General features: G+C 38.3%; 1 protein-coding gene across 2 annotated transcripts in view; it reads left to right on the plus strand.

The window, feature by feature from the left end:
• Positions 1 to 20712, plus strand: part of BCO1 (beta-carotene oxygenase 1) — a 43380-nt gene that overhangs the window by 21653 nt on the left and 1015 nt on the right. The window contains exons 2-11 of one of the 2 annotated variants that reach the window (XM_088172068.1): positions 6927 to 8122; positions 10772 to 10900; positions 12185 to 12314; positions 13555 to 13702; positions 14563 to 14710; positions 15606 to 15826; positions 16650 to 16907; positions 18054 to 18156; positions 18761 to 18855; positions 20444 to 20555. In XM_088172068.1, the coding sequence (XP_088028194.1) occupies positions 8059 to 8122; positions 10772 to 10900; positions 12185 to 12314; positions 13555 to 13702; positions 14563 to 14710; positions 15606 to 15826; positions 16650 to 16907; positions 18054 to 18156; positions 18761 to 18855; positions 20444 to 20555 (1408 nt within the window). In that variant the 5' untranslated portion in view covers positions 6927 to 8058. Of the gene's footprint in view, positions 1 to 4534; positions 8123 to 10771; positions 10901 to 12184; positions 12315 to 13554; positions 13703 to 14562; positions 14711 to 15605; positions 15827 to 16649; positions 16908 to 18053; positions 18157 to 18760; positions 18856 to 20443; positions 20556 to 20712 lie in introns of those variants that run through there. The other variant, XM_014874505.2, reaches the window with a different exon arrangement.

The raw sequence follows: 20712 nt of genomic DNA on the forward strand, positions 1-20712 counted from the left end.
AGATGGAACAGAACAGAACTTCTAATATATAATTGTGATTGCATCTGGGGCGTGTTGAGATGATGCTAAGCTCCTGTACTGGCCCTTGTGAGCTCTATTGTACAAATGTCACATCCCATGTGAGATAAGTTTGAGGAGAAGACATTAAATCATTGCTTTCCTCATGAGCAGAAAAGATAAAGTTGATATATGCTACTGTTGAACACGTGGAAAAGTGAGATAAAGCTCCTACATCAAAGGCTTCATTGTGTGAATGTTGAAGCTGGGAGCTCTTTACAACAGCAAAGAGATACAATAGTGAGAATAAAAAACATGAGAAACATAAGGAGTTATGAGATTGGAAAACACACTGCTTCTCTAGATACATTTAATTGGTCTGGATCACTTTATTTTTAATAATTATTGTTTGAGGTGCTTCTTTAAGATGCTAATGCAATGTCTGTAATTATTGTATCATATCTATCCTGTCCTCCTGTTTACGTATGTGCAGATTCATCTCAGCCGTTCCAAGTAAGCTTCATTTGAACTGTTGTATCTTCTTAGAATTTCAAACACCAAGTGAAATGCTTCCATCATCCCTTAAAAGATAAGCTGCTTAACTATTAGGAGATACAGCATTTATACCTGCTGGGAGGCAGAAGAGAAGGTCATAACTTAATCTAATGATTTAGGAAAGATGAAAATATTGCCTTAGTCATCAGAACTACTTGAGAGCCCTATTTGCATATTCCAAAGGCTGCTGATGGACTTTGGGAAGCAAGCCCAGCAACATTTAGGAGCTGAAATATCTAAATGCATTTCAGCTTCCTTATAAACGATATCCATCAGGTTTACAAAACACCAACTTGGTAGAAGCACAGTACAAATAAGGATTTTAGCTATTGTGATCCTCCTGTCCTTGGCATTAACTCCATTGGGTTTGATGCCATTATTATTAATTTATACCACCATAACCCAAAGCTGAAGGAACATGCACTTATATTTAGACATGGATCAGTGAGCCAGTTACCACAGCACAGAGGAATCAGCAGTGTTTGATGGATTCCTGCACTGCAGAAATGCCCATCCCTGCACTGCTGGGCTGAAGGCAGTGCCCATCCCTGCAGTGTGCCAGTCCAGCTCCAAAGCTTTCTGCCAAGGTCGAGTACATGCTCTGCATTCAGTCAACATCTAAGAATGAACTTCAATCCCTTTCTGGACCTCTGTTTTATGGCTGTCTTGCTCAGCTGGAAAAAGCAAGACTGTTATCAGGTTTTCAAGATAAAGTTAATTGGAAAGTGTTTAATGGGTAGGAAAATTCTGGGGGGTGAGAGGAAAGGAGAAGAAAGTACACTATGCTGGATGTCTTCCTTCTCAACACACCTGTAAATCAAGAGTTCAGCTATGAAAGCCCTGGAGCAGATCCCACATGAAATTCTGTCTGATTAATAGGGAGAGTTCATGGAGCAGCTAAGATATGAATATTGAGACTGGATTTCCCAGCTCTGGAGAAGGCCAATCCATATTCTAATTAGCTAATTGGCCCTGACACACATTCCCTTCCCGGATGACACTGTGTAACTGCTATTATCAGCTGCTTCTGTTGGGGGTGTCTGCAAATTAGGAGTCCTTTTCAGGCCCCATACAAAACTTCACAGGCTTCAGTTTGGGAATGCCCAGTCCAACTGTTTTATATTCAAGCTGTTGCAGCGGTCAGAGCTGAGGGCAGCTGCTCTTCAGTTAATTGGCCACTGTATGTTTGCATGATGCTTTCTCCAGACTCCCTGCTTCTCCTTGGGCCCTGCTGACTTGCCAGGCTTCACAGCAGCTGGCATCCAGCCCTGCCACTTTGTCATTCTAGATATGAGAAACACAGCCTGTTTCTGAAAGCACAGGCATGGTGAAGGAGACTGCACTTAAATACAGACATTTCCACTAGGAGCTCACTTTTGTGATGAATGTGGTCTGTAGCATTATCCAGTTCTTTCTCTGCTACTGGAAATCTGACTACATGAACACACTAAAAATGCCAGGGCTGAGGGTGCCACAGGCTCTCCCCTGTGAATCTCCTCCAAAGGCATTGAAATTAATGGAAGTCCTGTCTCTGGCTTTGATGGATTTTGAAATAGGCCCTGAAAAAGAACAAATAATGTTTGGAAATGTCTACAAATAAAGCCAAGCTCTCCAAGTGAGTCTACTGTTGGCAATTTCTATAGCAATGTGCATTTTTTTCCTAATCTACGGTTGCTATAAGTTACTCTTCAGCTGCCTGCAGCAGATGGAGAGTGGAAGAAAGACAATTTCCCTCTTTGGCAGTTTGTTGACTTTTTATACTTTAGTGCCAGGAAAGCATTCTGTCAGTTTATTCTGTTTACCACAAGAATGAGAAAAGCATTTACATGAAAAGAAAATACTGCTTTTAAAGCATCAAAATTAGCAGCTAGGGTCTTCAGGAAGAGAGAAACTTCCAAAAACCCTTTTCTTTCATAAGTGAGAACTCACTTGATGTAAACAGTGCTCCTTGTACTTACCTTCCTGTGGGAAACAAGTCTTTTGCATTCTTCTTCAACAGAAAGACATTTTTTTAAAAAAACAGCTTTCTTATGCCAGAAGTCATTGACTTTGGAATAGTCCTGATCTATACCCCGGTGCAGATCACAGATCACAGCTGCATCATGACAGCCTGAGAATGTCCTGTGATTCAAACTGCAGCACTGCAGAATAGCTTGACAATCCATAATAGAGACCAGAAAGTGCTAGATTTGAAGAATTAAGGAAGTGAAGAGCTGCCAAAGAGAAGGAATAAATCACACCCCTGTTCATTTTGGCTGTTGTTAATTTGCCGTGAGGAAGAGCAAGTAAATTTACTTTCTATGGGAGTATATTACCATCTTTACATTCCTGAACATTACTGAATGTAACATACAGATTTTTATCAGAATTCTAAGCATCACTGTGTTCTATTAATTGAATAAGCAGAAAAATGGAAAACTGATTTCTATTACTTTGAGGTAGAAAAATATTATTTTCAGGTATTATGAACTTGATACAAGATTATGAGTAGTCCATTCTACTGTGTCATGTAAACTTCTGCAGTGGGAAGAGCATTGTTACCCTGATAGGCAGGTAGTACTGAGTCCTGAGCAGGCTCTACACCTACAACTTCCATCTCTTCAGCTGGCTTTAAAAGTGCTCATTTGCCAATTAGTTTAAGAAGGTGGATCACAACCCCACTTCCTTCCTTGCTGCTCTCCTGTGTTGCCTATCCTGATGGTGAGACCCAGTTATTGCTGACTGCAAAGGGTTTGGTCTTGTTGTTGCTTCTACTGTCTAATTTTCCATGAGGCAACACACTGAACTTACCAGTGATCCCTGCCAAGTTGCAATTTTGATGTTATCTTGTTTATAAAAACAGGGAAAACAATTCTTATCTGTGCAGGGTGCAATAATTAAATTAGATGTTCATGCCTGGCATGATGGGGTCAGGATAAAGATAAGTAGGATTATGTTCAGGAGCTGTTGGTTTGAACATAATTTCTGTTTATAAGATGTATATGGTTACCTGGATAAGTCATCTGGATAAGTCCCTGATGATCTTCTCATAGGAACTGTCCCCTTGGAAGTGTCTGGCATTGCCTTTAGGCTCATAGCTGGCCTTTCCTCACTGCCACAGTTGATGCCTCAATCCCTGCCTCTTTCCCAGCTATTTCTCCTTTGTTATTGCCTTTCAGAGCAGAACTTTGACTGCTATGAAGAAGGGGATGAGTGGGCCCCATTAGAACATTTATCAAGCTGGGGTTATTGATGGTCAAATTGAGCCCCAAGTTCACACAGAAAATAACAGAACTATCTCAAGAACCTGATGACACCTCATGTGTCCTTGTGCTCATGTTTGACTAAGTGGCACAATTTAGATCTGCCAATGCCTTAATATCTTAATTAGAGAACTGTTAAAAGCATTAAAGGTGCCCTCTTTGTGTAAAACATTAACTGGTAGATACAAATGGACTGAACTTTGCCCAGCACACACAGAGGTAAAATAAAATGCTTGGATCTGAATTTACAGCCACTGTTTCTGCAGTCTCTCTAGATTTCCATAAGTGTAAAACTAGCCAGACTTCTGAAGTGTTTCAGTTCCCACCTCTTATTTGTTTTATTTTATTTGGTTACACTTTTTCTTGTGCTTATTATGAGCTATTTCAGAGCTTACCGGGCATGGAAACAGAGAGGAAAAAAAGCTCTATTACAAGTTGTTTACATTGATAGTGTCTCTTATGAGCAGGTATCCAACAGCTTACAAAAGAGATCAGCTTCACAATCCCCATAATTCCTGTTCAGGAACACTCTTTTGGTGTTAACCCCACTACACTCAGTTGCCTTTTACTAAAACCAGAAAAACTAAGACCTTTTGAGTTTTTCCTTATGTTCCCCCAAAGATGTACAGTAGGCTACCAGGCAGGATAGAGTGCAGCAACATTAACTTCTGTCATTGTACCCATTTGTGACCCCATTTCTACACCTTCAGTCGTGGAAATGAATGCCAACTTTCACATTGTCATTCTGCCCAATTGAAAACACATGACTGAACTATATAATTTACATATTAAAACATGAAAATAGGGATGTTGAAAGTTGCAGATAGGGTTATAGAAGTCTTACAGCGAGGAAGTTTATGTGGGTACTGTGGTTGGTTATTTGTTTTAATGTCTAGTGTTAAAATATTTGAGCAAGCTCAGTCTGACAGATACCAATATGGGTAGGCCAGCAGTTTCATGCCTCAGAACTTGAAGGGTTTTAATATTAATTTCCATTATATATTTACTTTAATGAACAATTCAATATTTCTCATGATAGGTTTTAAAACTCTGACTGTAAAAAAGAAAGCAATACTTTTGTTTATCAAAGAAATTGTGAAATCCCACAAAAAGACTCCCCCTCCTCAAAATTAAAATTTTATCAAGGAAATTAAAATCTCACAAAACTAGTTATTTTTGTCCAAATAATGAGCAAAACAGTATGTGATCAAAACAGTTTTGACCCAAATAATATCTGGTCAGAATAATATAGGGAAACTATTGTTATTTAAATTTGAACAAACTACAGGAGTAATTTGTTTTTGCAATTATATCTGGACAGTGCAAAAGACACATTTCTAAATAGTCGGTGGCAGTTTTGTGAAATGAGATCATTCCAATAAAAGAGTATTTAACAAAGATAAGAACTTGTGTTTCTAGAAAGTGAGATAGCAATCAGTATGATTTCAGCAAGAACAACTGCTAAGTTCATATCAGTTTTACTGTTGGAGTTTTGTTTGGTAGCAATGGATAACTTTTGATAGCTGAAAGTTCTTAGCACAGCTTGAAGTCATATATATCAAGTCAATTTGACGTTTGTTAATGGGCTTTAATTAGAACTCAATTTCTATAAGCAAAAGATTGAGATTAAAATAAATTAACGACAATTGAGATAAGGAATTATATTGGTCTCTCTGTGATTTATTAGGTAATAACTTGCTTCTTGCTAAGTGAACCAAAAGTACAAAGGTAGGCACACAGCAATGACATTATTGTTGTACTCGAAATGCAGTTAACAAGCTCTGCTGCCTTGGAAGGCTTTGTTTTGATTGACCACAGAGATCACATCCAAAATGTAACCCCCAGCCTCCAAAAATGTCTTCATGGGCCTTTTAGAGTCTGGCAGAGAAGCTCAGGACATGCAGAGACTGGAGGGAAGTGAAAGTGAGAAAGGGCCCAAGAGGAAACAGCTTGTGCCCTTCATCACAGTTGTTTAGAGCAGAAAGAAATACAGTGAAGCAAATCTGCATGTGATGGGGAGCTGGTGGCTTCAGAAATGTTGTCATGAGGGGTGAATAGAGAGAGGAAACTGTGGAGAGAAATATGAGATTTGGTTGGGGGAAGATTTATATTTGAAGGGTTTTGCAACAAGAAGAAACCTTGTGAAATAATAAAATTAGAAAAATCACCTAATCCACATCCTCTACTGTTGATAATTACACATTATAATTGTAAATCACTCTGATATTCTGATATTTTGCCATTTCAATGTAAAAAGGGGGGAAATCATACAGGCAAGAAAATTAATCTCCACATACTGTACTAAACTGCTTATTTGCCATTAGTGTGATGAAAACAACAAAAAAAGTGTTTTGCTGGTAAATGAAGTATTTTTTACTGACAAGAGGAAAAACTAACTTCACAAAGCTGCTTTACTTAAGTTGCACAACATATGAGACAACTTTCAGTCACAGACACCTAAAATTATCTAGCAAACACATTTAGGTTGGTTTCAGAAGCTGTTGGGTATCTGCAGCTCCTTGTTCTTCCATTCAGAAAACTTTTAACAAGGTTTCCAATTATCTCATCATGGCTGAACCTTAACCTACATCAACACTTGGGGTGGAGGAGGCAAAAGAGGTTTGAATTAATCTTTTTTTTTTTTTGCTTGCTCTATGGAAATCTTAATATCATTACAGATTAGACAACTCACAGGTCAGATAATTAAAACTGCAGCATTAAGAGCTGCACACAGAAATGGATGAGAATACACTGAAACAAACATATTAAAGCAAAACAGAGCATTGTGGAGAGAGAAAAGGTCCCCCTGGCTTAGTGAGAGTTGGGTAGCTTTGGTTTTTTGCCAGATCCTTTTCAGTCCCTCACATTGCTGAAAAATCCCTTACTTGACTTTGTGTATAAAGTGAATCAACATGCCAATGCACACACACACTGTCACACACGTGCACATGTACAGTGGATATGCATGTCTATGTGTATGTATCTCCATATATATGTGGATTTTCATCCCCTTCATCCCCTACAGCCCTCTGTTTCAATCCTGCTGTTTATTTTTATTACTAATGCAAACAAAGACTTTATATTTTCTCTTCTAATCTGGCTTTTTGTTTTGTTATCATCTGCTTCTGTCAGTGCTTTTCAAAAAGAGACCAAGGCATGCTGTCCTGATGATCTCCTGGGGTGAGGATCAGCCATCAAACAGACAGGAGGTTTGGAGAGGAACAATGCATAATAAATGTATCAGAAGAGTCTGTAACACAAATAGTGTTTTGAATAAAATAACTATTGCAGTTCTAAGAGATCAGTCAGTCTTAAGAAGTGATGTTAAACATTTTGGGAACAATGGTGATTCAGCTGAAAAATCGGATTTTAGGGTAACCCCATATGAAATTGCATAATATATAATTGTGTAAAGATTTTCTTTATCCTTCATGGTCAATGGAGCCTAAGATTTACTCAGCAATCACATGCTTTATATTGAAATAATTCTCTTTCCAGAGGATTTTAAAATTAACAACATTGAACTCAGTTAAGTACCTTATCTAGAAACAAAAGCATGAAGTTAAAAATCTGCCTTAGCTTTAATGAATCGTGCCATACTTTCATAAGTGGATTCAGGTCACATATGGGAGAATATGGTGGAGTGAAAAGATATTTAGTTCAAATATGTGCCCCTCAGTTGACTCTGGAACAGCTTGTACATAGAGAAATACATCACATGACTATTCAGTGGTGATAATTTGTTAATTTACAGAACAGCCCAGTTTAAAATCATAGAATGGAAAGAAAAGAGAATCCTCTGCTCTGAAGTGCTTGTCACTCCCAAAGTGCCAAATCCAGAGCAGTGAGCAGAGATTTCTTTTCTTTCCTCTCCCTACGAGCCAAATGAGACAAGCATCCCTAGCAGTGTGTAACATTTACCTGGAAAGCTGCAGGTGATGTTTCAGCCACTCCAGCTGTCCCCTGGCTGTGCCTGCCTGCCTCTGCCTGGCTCATAAGGAGCAAACAGCAGAGTATTTCTTACTTCACCTTCGAGCCAGTGAAAGAGTTAATTTTAATACGAAGGTGCAAGAATTAGAGTGTATGTGCTAAGGATTAAAGATCAGCTATTATAAATAGTCAATCTATAAGCCACCAGCTCGGGCTGCACTTTGACCTTATCTTTATATGTAACAGGAAAGAGCCGTTCTTAGCCCAGACGGGGGGGACACCCGCGCCTGCAGGAGCGGCTGCCCAGAGCGGGGCACCGGGGATTTCATCCCAGATGGATACGCTATATGGCAGGAATAAGGAAGAGCACCCAGAGCCCATAAAAGCTGAGGTGCAGGGTAAGTTGAAAGACAATCTGTTGGAAAACGAGCCGCTATTTTGGTGTTTTGAGATCCGGAAAAACTGCGACTCTTCTTCACCCGAGCAGCACAGAAAAGGGAAACTCAGAGAGAGGCGCAAGGGAATTTTGTTTAAAGGACTGATCTCAGATAATATTTGTGACCCTACCGGGGGATTTTTCTCACTCCATGAGCATTTCTGTGTACTTTTCGAAAGTCTGTTTGAACAGGGCTCACTGAAGTTGGTGGTGAGGGAGAGAACGGGGATTTCTCCCGGCCGCCGCCTCCCCCATGGCTCTGCTCACACTTTCGGTTTCTCCTGGCCGGGCCCTCCCCTGCCCTCCGGGGCTCCTCAAATCGGGGCTCTTCACCAGCAGCGCTCCTGAGCAGCAGAGCACCCGTATAGGATGCCACAGGGGAGCGTTATAAAGAGCATTTAGAAGATAATGCAGGAGAAACTGCAGAGTATCCTTCGGCGAGACAGTTTAAAGTGGCTCTCTAGGGATGACACTCGACCAGCCTGTTGTTTTTCCCGATTTCTTTTACTTTACAGAAGACTTTTTTTCCTACAGCTGCAGGAGAGGTTTGTTGATGGGAACCCCTAGTTAGTAAATCTTAGCTTTGTTGCTGTTCAGTTTGGTGGCTGAATTGGAAAAGATTTTGTGTCAAGTCAGACAAAGTGCTTTGTTTTGATGCCTTTGAATTATTTTATGCTTTTATGGGTTTATGCCTTTCAATTATTTTTTTCTCAAGATAACTTATCAAAACACCTGAAATTATTTGCAAACAATTTCTCACACCTGATCTGTATTATGCAATAGTTTATATGAACAAAGACGACATATTTAAGAAGGTAAAGTTACACATACAAACATTCCTTCATTACTAAAGAAAGTGAAAGACAGCCATGATCCCTTAAAATATTTTGATAGTCCTGACCTTCGCCTGTATTTTGGCTCCTTGTTACTCAATATGTGCACTGTAAATATCCATCACACTTCTAACACCAGCTGCAATTTAACCCATGCTCTCCTACAGCCATGTGATTTTCTGAGATTCTGTTGTGACCATAGTTAATAAATGTCCAAATGTTTGGGGATTTCAAATATGTATCACTGATGTGTCCTCACACATTACAGAAAATAATAAGGTCCACGTTTTTAAAGCTATATAAGCAATTTGGATGCTGATTTGGTACCCAGTGTGAATTACAGAAATGCTTAATTCCCACAAAGATGAATTATTTGAAAACCTCACTACATGACCCTTTTCTCCTTGTTTTTCATACTGAAATTGTGTCAGAAATTACATGTAATTGCGCCAGAAATTTCAGAAACTGAATTAAGTCCAAAGTGCTTTAAATATATCTTTTTCCCTTTCTTAACTTTCCCAGCAAAATTATCATATAAAAGATATACTATAGTTATTGCTATAGAGTTTCTTGTGTTAGAAAGGGAAGTAAGGTTTTGTTTTCCAGGCTCTTCTAGAAAATAACAACAACAACAATAATAATGGTGGTGAAAGTTCATCCATTGTGTCAACAATTTTTTATGTATCTCATGTATTCCAGAAGTGTAGCCCTAATGGAGTTATGCCCTAGTGATGGTGCCCCATCTCTGGAATTGTTCAGAGTCAGGTTAGATGGGATTTTGAGCCACCTGGTCTAGTGGACCTGCCAATGGCAGGGGTTGGAACGAGTTAATTTTTAAGGTCTGTAGCAGGACATTTCTAGCTGTTGTAAAGGGGTTTTAACAAGAAAATGTGTCAACATAATCATTGGAGGATCACAAACTAAATGATAAGGAGAAATATAAGTTCTTAAGAGCTTTTTATGCAAAGGCAATACCCAGTGCAGGAATTGTGTGGAGGAGCAGTATGTGATCCTAAATATTCCCTCAGGAGTCTTATGCACAAAGAAGCAAGCCAAGCTTTTTCTTTAATATCTGATATGTCTTTGTTCATCTCTTTAAACCTATTGACATTCTTTAATTATTATTATTCTGTGAGTCAAGTGGTAGGTGATGCATTTCTTGCAGGGATTTGATGAGGAACATTTATGATTCAAATCTCAACAGCACTTATACATTTTCATTACAAAATTCCTATACTTTATTTGTGTACAAAACACTACATTATGACTAGTGTCAGAAAAGTACTTCCCAAATTACACTATATTATGCTGTGTAATCTAATTAATGAAATTTTTACTGGAATTAATTTAGCCTGAAGTCTAAGCTGATATGCTGAAAGCCAGTGCAAGTCATATAACCTATAAAATATTTTTATTTCTGATAAGCTCTAGCTTTTTCTGGCACGAGTAGAAAGGTTTAAATATATCACTGTAAAATATGAAAGCAGGAAGGAAAGGTCCAATTTTATTTACTTCCAGATGATTAAAAAATTAAATTCCAACAATCTCATTTTCTTCTAGTAATTTCTGATAGCAATAGTCATGCAGAATGTCACTAGTGCCACATTTTTGAGTAAGGAAAATTTTAGTTAACCCTAACTCCAATCTAATTGTATGGTACTGCAAATCTCAACACACAATCTGTCTGACTGTATGAAGCCTCTGCCTTTAGGAAAACTGTGCTGGAACATTCTCCTTGCCTAAATGAATGGATGCTGCTAACTCCTTTGTGTTTATAGGGCAGTTGCCCACTTGGTTGCAAGGGATACTGCTCCGGAATGGCCCAGGCATGCACACGATTGGGGACAGCAAGTACAACCACTGGTTTGATGGCATGGCTCTGCTGCACAGCTTTACATTTAAAAATGGTAAGTTGTTGCACATTGGATTGAAGGGAACTCAACACCCCACATTTTGGTGCCTTTGTTGCTAATGTTGCTCTGTTGCTAATTCTGTTCTGAGCTGGATTGCAGTGCTGGGGGCTCTGTCTGCAGTGGTGTGTGAGGGGGAGCTGCTGTGGGGAATCTCCACACACCCCTCACACCTCACCCTTCTCACCTGGAGCATCTCTGCAGGGCTGCTTGCAGGGAGATGTTACACTGTCCTTTCTTCTGCAGCGCTGCTGTCACCCCAGGACAGCACAAACCCAGCTCTGGGCAGCCTTCACCTTCCAGCCGGGGCAAGGAAACCTCTGTTGTTTGGAACGGATCATCCACGACTACTGGAGTTCTCTTGTGCATGAACAGCCAGTGTCAGGGAGGACCAGATCTCCCCTTTGGGGATTTGGTTGCAGCTGTAACAGCTGCCAGGAGAGAAACTGGGCCACTGTGTCACTTCACATGTCAAACCTCACTTAGGATATTTGACACCCTACAGTCCCTCCCCCTGCTTGTCATTCTTATGGAGGAAAAACGGGCAGCTATCTACCCTAAACAATTCCAGTTTCTTTTTTTCAGTTAAAACATTTTTCACGCGTTCAGCTGTTATACAGTGTGAGACAGGATGGTTTACACCTGGATTCTTGTGGCGAAAAATATGTATCTATTAAAAAAATGGGATTTACTCCTTTTATCCTCTTATTCTAGTGTTTACTTTTTAGTTCCCATTTCTGCGACTGGAAGCATTTAATGCCATTGCAAGATCTCTAGCCTGTCTAGCTCTATATCCTTAAGAAAATAACCTATAAAGGAATAATCAGTGGTTTTTATATTGCCAGTATATCTTACCTAAAGCAAAAAGAGCTCAGTTAGTTCAAATATAGTGATTCATTAAACTGTTGATTCCTTCAAGCAATCTGTTACTCCTGTAACTAAATTTTGCCAATACAGGAGACTTTTTATCTCTCATAAATGGATTGTATAATTAATCATTTTTGCACACATTGTTTTATTTTCTGGATCAGTTTATCAAATCCCTCCTTTCCCCTCAAAAGTTCCCCAGTATCAGTAGTAGGAGTCAGGGAATCTTGACAAATTGTTACCTATCTCAGCAGCCATAAAGCCTTTAAAACAGGGAGTTGGGGACATTGTTGGTTTCATTCCAAACTGTTGTTGTCTAAAGGACAGCTTCTTGAGAAACTTTGGCTCTATCTGTGCTAATTTTTTGAAGGACTCAATATAAAATGGGATTGAAACCTGTTTGTTCTTCCTCAGGTGAAGTTTACTACAGAAGTAAATACCTCCGAAGTGACACGTACAACTGCAACATAGAAGCAAACAGAATTGTGGTGTCTGAGTTTGGGACTATGGCTTATCCAGATCCATGCAAAAACATATTTGCCAAGTAAGCAATACTTCTTCCAACAAGATTCTTCTATCTGCTTCTCTCTTCAGCACAGATGTCTTTTTGTTTACCATTGACATATATGTACAAATACAGCAGTTGATCTGTAAATTTACAATTGCAAAATATCAAAAAGGCCAAGAGATATTACTACCTATGAGTTAGTCTAAGGCAAATATTTAAAATTCATTTTATCACCAATATCTGCTGCTTTATTCAGTAACACAAGTAGATTATATAAAAAACTAACATTTTCTTTCTCCAGTGTTGGTGAAACATCTTGATACTCTGTAAGGGGAGAAGCAGTAAGAAAGAAAAAGATTTAGAGATGGGGAAGGTATTAATACAAAGTCTATTCAACAAAAAAAGAGAAGCATAAATAACTACCAAAAAATCAGAAAAACTTTGATTAAAGATGATTTAACAGAAAGGTGAGGTGTAAGCCATTGAGTTGTCCTTGGTCTTGTAAAATTGGCTGTAGGGATTCACTAATGAGTGCAAATAGGTCACTCTTCTCTCCTTGTCACTGAAGTACCTCCAGTGACCTCGGACCTGATATTTGGTAAAGACACATACATAGACAGTTATTGCAAAAGAGCTGATATGTTGTAAGTTGCTCCCCTGAGATGAGATTTTCTTCCCTCTTCCAATAGGAACAGAATAACTCTGGTATTTTAAGTTCAAAAGGGATATGGCAACTTTGGCTTGGCTTTTAGTGACTATGACGAAATCATACACTGATAAAGAAGATTGTCAAGCCTGTGTGAAGTTCAATCTTCTTTGAAATCATAACTGTGATATAGAATAATACTGGGAACAAAAATATTCCACTGGGAAGTATATGAATCCATCTATTTTATGAAGGCATACAGTGAAAAACCTGCCAGCTTTTAGGTAGGAACTGGTAGATCAAATTTTCCCAAGACAGCCACAGGAGAGTGTGCAATTAGCCCATCCTGATAAACCAGTGCATGTCCTAGAGCTGACAGCAGGAATGGGCCTGGATGCCCATTCGTGTGTGGAAAAACAGTCACTTGCATGTCCTTAACCCTCACCCAGGCTAAGGGCATTGGAGAAGTCCATCTCCTCTGCTTTCCCAGCCTTCCCAGGGAGCTGCCAGGAGCGGGCACAGCAGGGACAGGCAGCCCCAGGCCTGTGGCACTGCAGGGTCACTTGTGCTCCATGTGGGGGAAAAGCAGCTCCGGCTTCCACGGCTCTAATGAAATTTCCCTCTGGACAGGGCATTCTCCTATTTGTCTCACACCATTCCTGAGTTCACAGACAACTGTGTGATCAACATTATGAAAGCTGGGGATGAGTTTTATGCTACTGGCGAGACTAACTTCATCAGGAAAATTAATCCACAGACTCTGGAGACGTTGGAGAAGGTACAAACCACCATCTGTCATTCTGGTTCCTTGTCTGCTGATGAATAAATTTCAGGCTGACTCATAAGGATCCTTTAACGTGTTCAATACACAAAATACTCTTCTTCTACTGTTGCCTTACTTTTAAAATTGTGGTAAAGTGAAATAGTGAAGATACCAAAAGATAAAAGATATCTTTTAAGAGCTCCTGTGTTCAAATTTAAATCCTATTTAGTTTGGGAAAAGCTGGGCTTTGAGCAATTTCTCATGTACATAGTCTAGGAAGGTTGCTGGAATAATAGCACAGTTACATGATTATTTTGGGTGATTGCCATTATTATGTATCTGTAGTTATAAAATTATTTACATAATTTAAAAATCAGTAGGTCAGTTATATGACTACTCTTCAAGGATCTTATGTAAGACATTGTTTAATTATTAAAAACAGAAATTGAGATATTTAAATATATGATTTTTTTTTCTAGCCCACACTACAGTTTGAGTACAATTTCCAAAGTTTAGTTAAAATAGAAATATTTTTGCTCCAGCAGATTGCCAGACAGCCCTGTTAAATAAAGTGCTTTCAGGGTGAAATGGGCATTTGCAGAATAACTTGCTTAGCTAATCCTCCCTGATGTTACGTGGCTTCAAGGGGGAGGTGTAATTCAGATTCTGTAACTTGTTTTAGCTTTGAATAAGGAAATAATTTGAATACCTACACAAGTAATTTGGTTTAATTATCTAAATTTCAAAGCCATTTGTAAATGGGATGCCAATATAAGGCTGCCAGGGCTAAAAATCTGGTGGTTTTGTGGTGTTAGCTGAGATCAATTTTCATTTTCTTACACATCTCTCAAATCTCTTATTGTATCATTTTCCAGGTTGACTACAACAAATATGTAGCTGTAAATGTGGCAACTTCTCATCCACACTATGACAGTGCTGGAAATGTTCTCAACATGGGGACTTCAATAGTTGATAAAGGGAAGACAAAATACCTTCTATTTAAGATTCCTTCCTCTGTACCAGGTAAGATATATCTGTAATTGGTATTTTTGGTATTATAAGGGTGGTGATACAGCCGTTCTAGTAACCAATTATGTTCATTTTCTTAATTTCAACTTATTGTGAACTTCATATTAACTGCTTAGCCTGTTTGGGCATGTGCTGTTACAAAGGCTCTTCTTGAACACTGTGTACAGGGTGTTTCAGTAGGAAACTTACTTTTAGATGAATATTCTAAAACAATTTTCTCTATAGGCCAGTACATATAATTTGAAGTTGTAAATTTGTAAATGAAAATTCTCTTCAAATGCTGATACTATGATTATAGGGAAGTATAAATAAAACCTAATACGGAGCTAATTCCTCTCTAACCTGGCCAGTACTGGTCCTTGCTGAAATGCTGCCCATTTTCCCAGAGCAATTTTCCCTTCAAGATTTTTTTTTTGGTGTATGTTGTTGAAAATCAGCTGCTATTGTATTGCCTGTCCCTTCTTGAGCAATCAAGAGGCTTTCTAAAGCTGAAAGACCAGTTTACAATTTCTAGCTGGGGCTCAAATTTGAGAACATCTCCTTAGAAGTTAAAAAACTCAGGGGCATTTGAACCCCTTTTTAAAGCTGCTGATTTAATGAAACATATTTCTCCTCCATGCTGGAACTTCTGAAGACAGCAGTCAGTGGAATCAAATCCCAAGACAAAGGGGATTTGCCTGAATGGATCCAGCAGTGTGATTTCACTGTGTTGCTTCCTGCATGCAAAGTTCTATGTTAATTATACAGGAATAAACAAACACTTTATTAACAGGAAAATGCAAATAAAACTGAGAGGAAGCAGTTCTTTCCTTCCTGGGTGAAATCCAAGCACAACTTTGGAATGGAATTTATTAGAAATATCATTTTAAATTTTATCATTCATCTTCAGAACAAGAAAAGAAGAAGTCTTGTTTCAAGCACCTGGAAGTGGTTTGCTCCATCCCTTCTCGCTCTCTGCTCCACCCCAGCTACTACCATAGCTTTGGAATCACAGAGAATTACATTATCTTCATAGAGCAGCCCTTCAGACTGGATATTGTCAAAATGGCAACTGCTTACATTCGAGGTGTGAGCTGGGCTTCCTGCCTGGCCTATAATAAGGATGATAAGGTACTTTTCCTACTGCTGAGCAATGGAGTCAGGCAGGCCAGTGACCTCTTCCACACTGTTGTTTTTTCATCTGGCTCATTCATTTCAGTAGTCACTTTCTTTCTTTTTTTTTCAAACCTTGACCTTCACTTTGCACAGTTTTTTAAAAGTTGTATATTTTGGAATACTGTCTCCAGTATCCAGAAATTTCTCAAATAAATATCTGATGCTGAAGCTCTTGAGAGAGAGAATAGTTTGGCATTGCTAGAAATAGTGTGTGCTAGCAGAGAAATTCCAATCTGCATTAGCATCCAAAACAGATCCATTTGCTCCTGGTCCAAACAAAATTCAGGTGCAGTGCATGTGCTGGAGAGCCCAGCTGGAAAACCCTGCACTGAACAAAAGAAGAGTCTTTCACTGTGAAAACTGAGGGGGAAAACTGTTTTCTGAGGATCTTATTTCTATGTTCTCTGGGCATCAACACTTGGGACTCGCTGAGGTACAGGGCACCAGCACCACAAAACTCTCGACCAAGGCAGATTTATTTAACTTAAAAAGAGAGCGGGGGATTTTTTAGGTTTTTCTGCAAAACTTCAATCCTCAGCCTAGCCCAAATAGTAATTTGCAGCAGTAAAATGAGCTTAAAGCTATTCCACATTCATTTTACTGCTATATTTTCTTCAGGTTGGAACCCTTTTTCTCCTAGAGCAAACCTTGAGTTCTTAATATCCTTCAGTACAAATATACAGTGATTAGAATGTTGATGGTTACCATTAGAAAACTATTCTCTAAATAACTATTTGCTGATTCTGAATGGTTTCAAATAATGTTTTCTCTCTTTCAGACTTGGTTTCACTTTATAGACAGGAAGACTAAAAAAGAAGTGTCCACCAAGTTTTACACTGATGCTATGGTGTTTTTTCACCATATAAATGCTTATGAAGAGGATGGCCACATTGTTTTTGATATTATTGCCTATGCAGACAGTAGTTTATATGACATGTTTTATTTAAAAAACCTGGATAAAGACTTTGAAAACAATGCCAAACTTACCTCCATACCAACCTGCAAAAGATTTGTGGTTCCTCTGCAGTATGACAAGGTAGAGAGAAAATGACTTTTACTGTTATTTGATGGGTAATTTAAAATACATCAGTGTGAATAATGGGTGTATTATTAGTTGCCAGCCCTTATGTACAGATTTCTGATTCTGTGACATCTGAAGTGAGCAGGAGGTTTGGTTTTTGTATGTCCTGTGGCAAATGGCAGTGGCAGCTGGGCATGGTTATGTGGATCCTGGTTCTAACACCATCCACTCTGGAGAACAGGGCTATGAAGAACATGTCATTTTCTTCCCAATGAGATTATTTGTTAAATGCCATCAAATAGAAGCAGATATACCCACTTGGCTGTTAACTGCAAGGGCATGCATGAGGTTTTGCACAATCTGTTTCTTACACTTCACTGGAAGCCCACATACAATACATGCATGCTCCCAGCTGGTGCAATGGTTCAATTAAAACTAGAAGATTTCATTTAAGTGTGATATATAGCAGGAAGAGAAAAGATTTTATCTTTCAGTTTAATTTAAAGCATGATTTTACATCATTGTTTGCAGTGAAGATTTTATACTGCCCAGCAACTTGGGCAAGTTTCTACCTGATGATTTTGGAATGGATATTACTTTTTCTTTTTACATCCTAGAACCTTGCTGCTCTAGTCTTGTCTCAGAAACAGCTCTGCAGCAATGACAAAGGATGTGTTGGATCACATCAGCTGTTCTGCAATCTTAGGAATTCAGCAGTAGGATGTTATAGAGTGTATCACACCTATTTGTCAAATTTTCACTGAAGTCACCAAGGTTAGGTTTTTGCACTTGATTTTTAGCAGATGCAAAAACCTAACCTTGGTGACTTTCAGTGAAAATTTGACACCTTGTTCCTTGAAACCCATCCTCATTCATTAAATTCTCAAATGTATGGTACTTCTGGAACATCACCATGTGTATCTAAACATTTCTAAGGACTCAGTGTGATTCAAAATAATGATTCTGTTATATTAGAATACTCTGAGTGCAACAAGCTTTCTAATGAAAACTTCAGAATCTAAAATGCCATAAGAAGGATCTTCTTGAAGCTTATTTGTTTAATCCCCAAATTGTTAATAATAATATCAAACCTGATGAAAAATCTAACTTAGAAGCATATTTTTAGAGATCCATGACTTTTCCATCATTTGTCTCTTTCAGGATGCTGTAGTGGATTCTAATTTAGTCACACTTCCCTCTACTGCAACTGCTGTAAAGGAGAAAGATGGAAATATCTATTGCCAACCTGAAATACTATGTGAAGGTGAGACACATCCTTTAAATATCTGATACCACATCAGTTATGTATTAATACAGGATTCCAAGTCTGATCTCACAACTGTTAATATGGCTTGCAAATCTACTTGTTAAAAGACTAACTTTAATTAAATAAGTCTATTATAAATAGTACTTCAAGTTTAGCTGCATTTTATAGAGATTGCCTTTGAAAGAGGATTTTTAACCCTTTGTCAGGGGATAAAAACAAGAATATGTAAATAGGTAATTGCCTAAGGTGAAAGTAATTTCTTAGAATGGTAGCCTCCAATTCTATCCCAGTTGTTCCTGACATGTATTTATAAATAAGAAAAAAACCAAACCAGGAAAACCCTCATAAATTCCAGTCTAATGAATCCCTAAGAATGAAAAATTGTTGCCTTTTGAACTAACAGCCCTGGTTCACTTATGTTTATACCTATCTTCAGATTCTTAGAAATTCATACATTCAAAGTCTATACAACACCTTTATTAAGTAGTTTCAAGGTTTTTCACAGAGCAAAACTTCCTGAAGATTGGTGTGTCTATGTAGATGTACTTTTGTACTGTTTTCTCTTGTCTTGTTCCTAAGTCTTGAACTTTATTTTACACAGGGATAGAGCTGCCTCGTATCAACTATGGCTATAATGGCAAAAAATACAAGTATGTCTTTGCAACAGAAGTCCAGTGGAGTCCAGTTCCTACAAAGGTATAATTAACATTTATAAAGTCAGTGTTTTCCCCTTGCTGGGTCATTCACATGCAAAGAAACATGAAATGCCTACATTCTCATAAGGAGAAGTTCATGTTGTACCATTTTCAAACTCCAGCTATATATTCCATGAAAGTCTCTTGAATAGTTACTGAAACCTTCACTTTTCTGCTAAATTGGGCTGAACCTTCTGTGATGTGCCAGGAACTACAAACAAGAGAGTAGGAAAAATAAATATTATTCACATGTATATATTTAATATTTTTCCCCTTAGGAAGCCTAACAGAGAAATAAGATATTGCAACACTGCCTAATACATTTTAAATATTAAAACAATATCTAATTTTGGGGAAGCTTTCTGTTTTGCTAGCTAGTTCTCTATTAGAGGTAGTAAATGCTTTGTTTACATGTGCATGATGCAAGGAGACAGCCTGGAGTACAAATAGATTAAAAGGAAAAGTATTTAGATTTAAATGTGTGAGTATTATATGGACAAACTCACTCTTTACAGTTCTTGTTCTGTGACTCCAAGGCAGCACAAATTGAAGTCACTGTTGGTTCTTGCATATAATTACCACAACTGATTACAAAATAAAGCTGGATTACTGCATGATGCAAGAAAATTTATTGCAGCACATCTGAAATAAACAAACCTGCAAGTTCATGATTTATAGTGTAGATAATCTCTGCTTGACTCAAATATAATAAAAATGCTGGTAGGAGGATCTTTTTTTTCACATTAGTTGCAATTGAATGAATGCAAGCACGACACCCTAATCCTTAGGTAAAGTCTGTCAGTGAAAGTGCTATCATCCTGACTAGAAGAGAGGATTCTTTCTAATTGTTCCTCCAGTAATTTGAATCGTTTCACTTTTGTGTAAACATATTTTTTAGCTAAAGATCAAAATGAAAAAGAATAAAACTGCATGTCTATGGGTAGAGAAAAGGCCTTAATGGAATTGAACTGAAAATGCCAGGCATCCCCTCTGGCCATTGGTTTGGCCACTCAGTGGGATGAAAATCCACACTCTGTTCCTTCAGTAAACAGCAGTGTCTGCCCTGCTGGTTTAATCTTTACACCTCACTAGGAACAGCCTTCCTCCTAGCATATGTACCCTGCTGCACAATACAAAGCCTTGAGGAATATGGAAGTAGCAATAAAAGGAAAATAGCTCACAGGGTTAGAAAATGGCAAGTTTAAATCCTGTTTCCTGCTTTACTACAGAATCTCAGTGAATTGGAACAAGTAACTTAAATATTCTGTCTTGGACTCTCTGCAGTGAGGGGCATTACTTACAGTGAAGGGTCTCTTGTGACCTGTTAGCATTTGTGAGCTCTTAAATGCCCATAAATGAAAGGTGCAATTGTAATCTAATGAAATGAAATTAAAAGAGCATTGTGTGATTAAGCAGCCCTAAAATGTGACTCCAAAACTGAACATTTTCCAGGTGGCTTTTTTTGTGATGATGCTTGCCTTAACTCTTAGCATTGGTCTCCCCTGCCAGCAGTTTCTTCATGTTGCACCTTTGGAAAAAGCCACTGTCAGAGTCACTGACCTTTTTCTTTTCTTGTCACAACCATTTAGATTGCAAAATTCAATACCCAGACTAAGGAAATGCTCCACTGGGGACAGGACGACTGCTGGCCATCTGAGCCCGTTTTTGTTCCCAGCCCTGATGCAAAAGAAGAGGATGATGGTAAAATAATGACAATGTTCTGAAAGCTGGGGTTACATGAGTTTTGTATTAAATCTTACAAGTTTCAGTATTCTTAGTCAAGAAAGTTGTGTTGATGCTTCCACTTTGAGACGGGATTATCTTTTCTGCTTAGTGAAACTTCATGTTTCTAATTCTT

The sequence above is a fragment of the Sturnus vulgaris genome, chromosome 12 (genome assembly GCF_052056855.1).
Source record: "Sturnus vulgaris isolate bStuVul1 chromosome 12, bStuVul1.hap1, whole genome shotgun sequence".
NCBI classification, from domain to species: Eukaryota; Metazoa; Chordata; class Aves; order Passeriformes; family Sturnidae; genus Sturnus; species Sturnus vulgaris.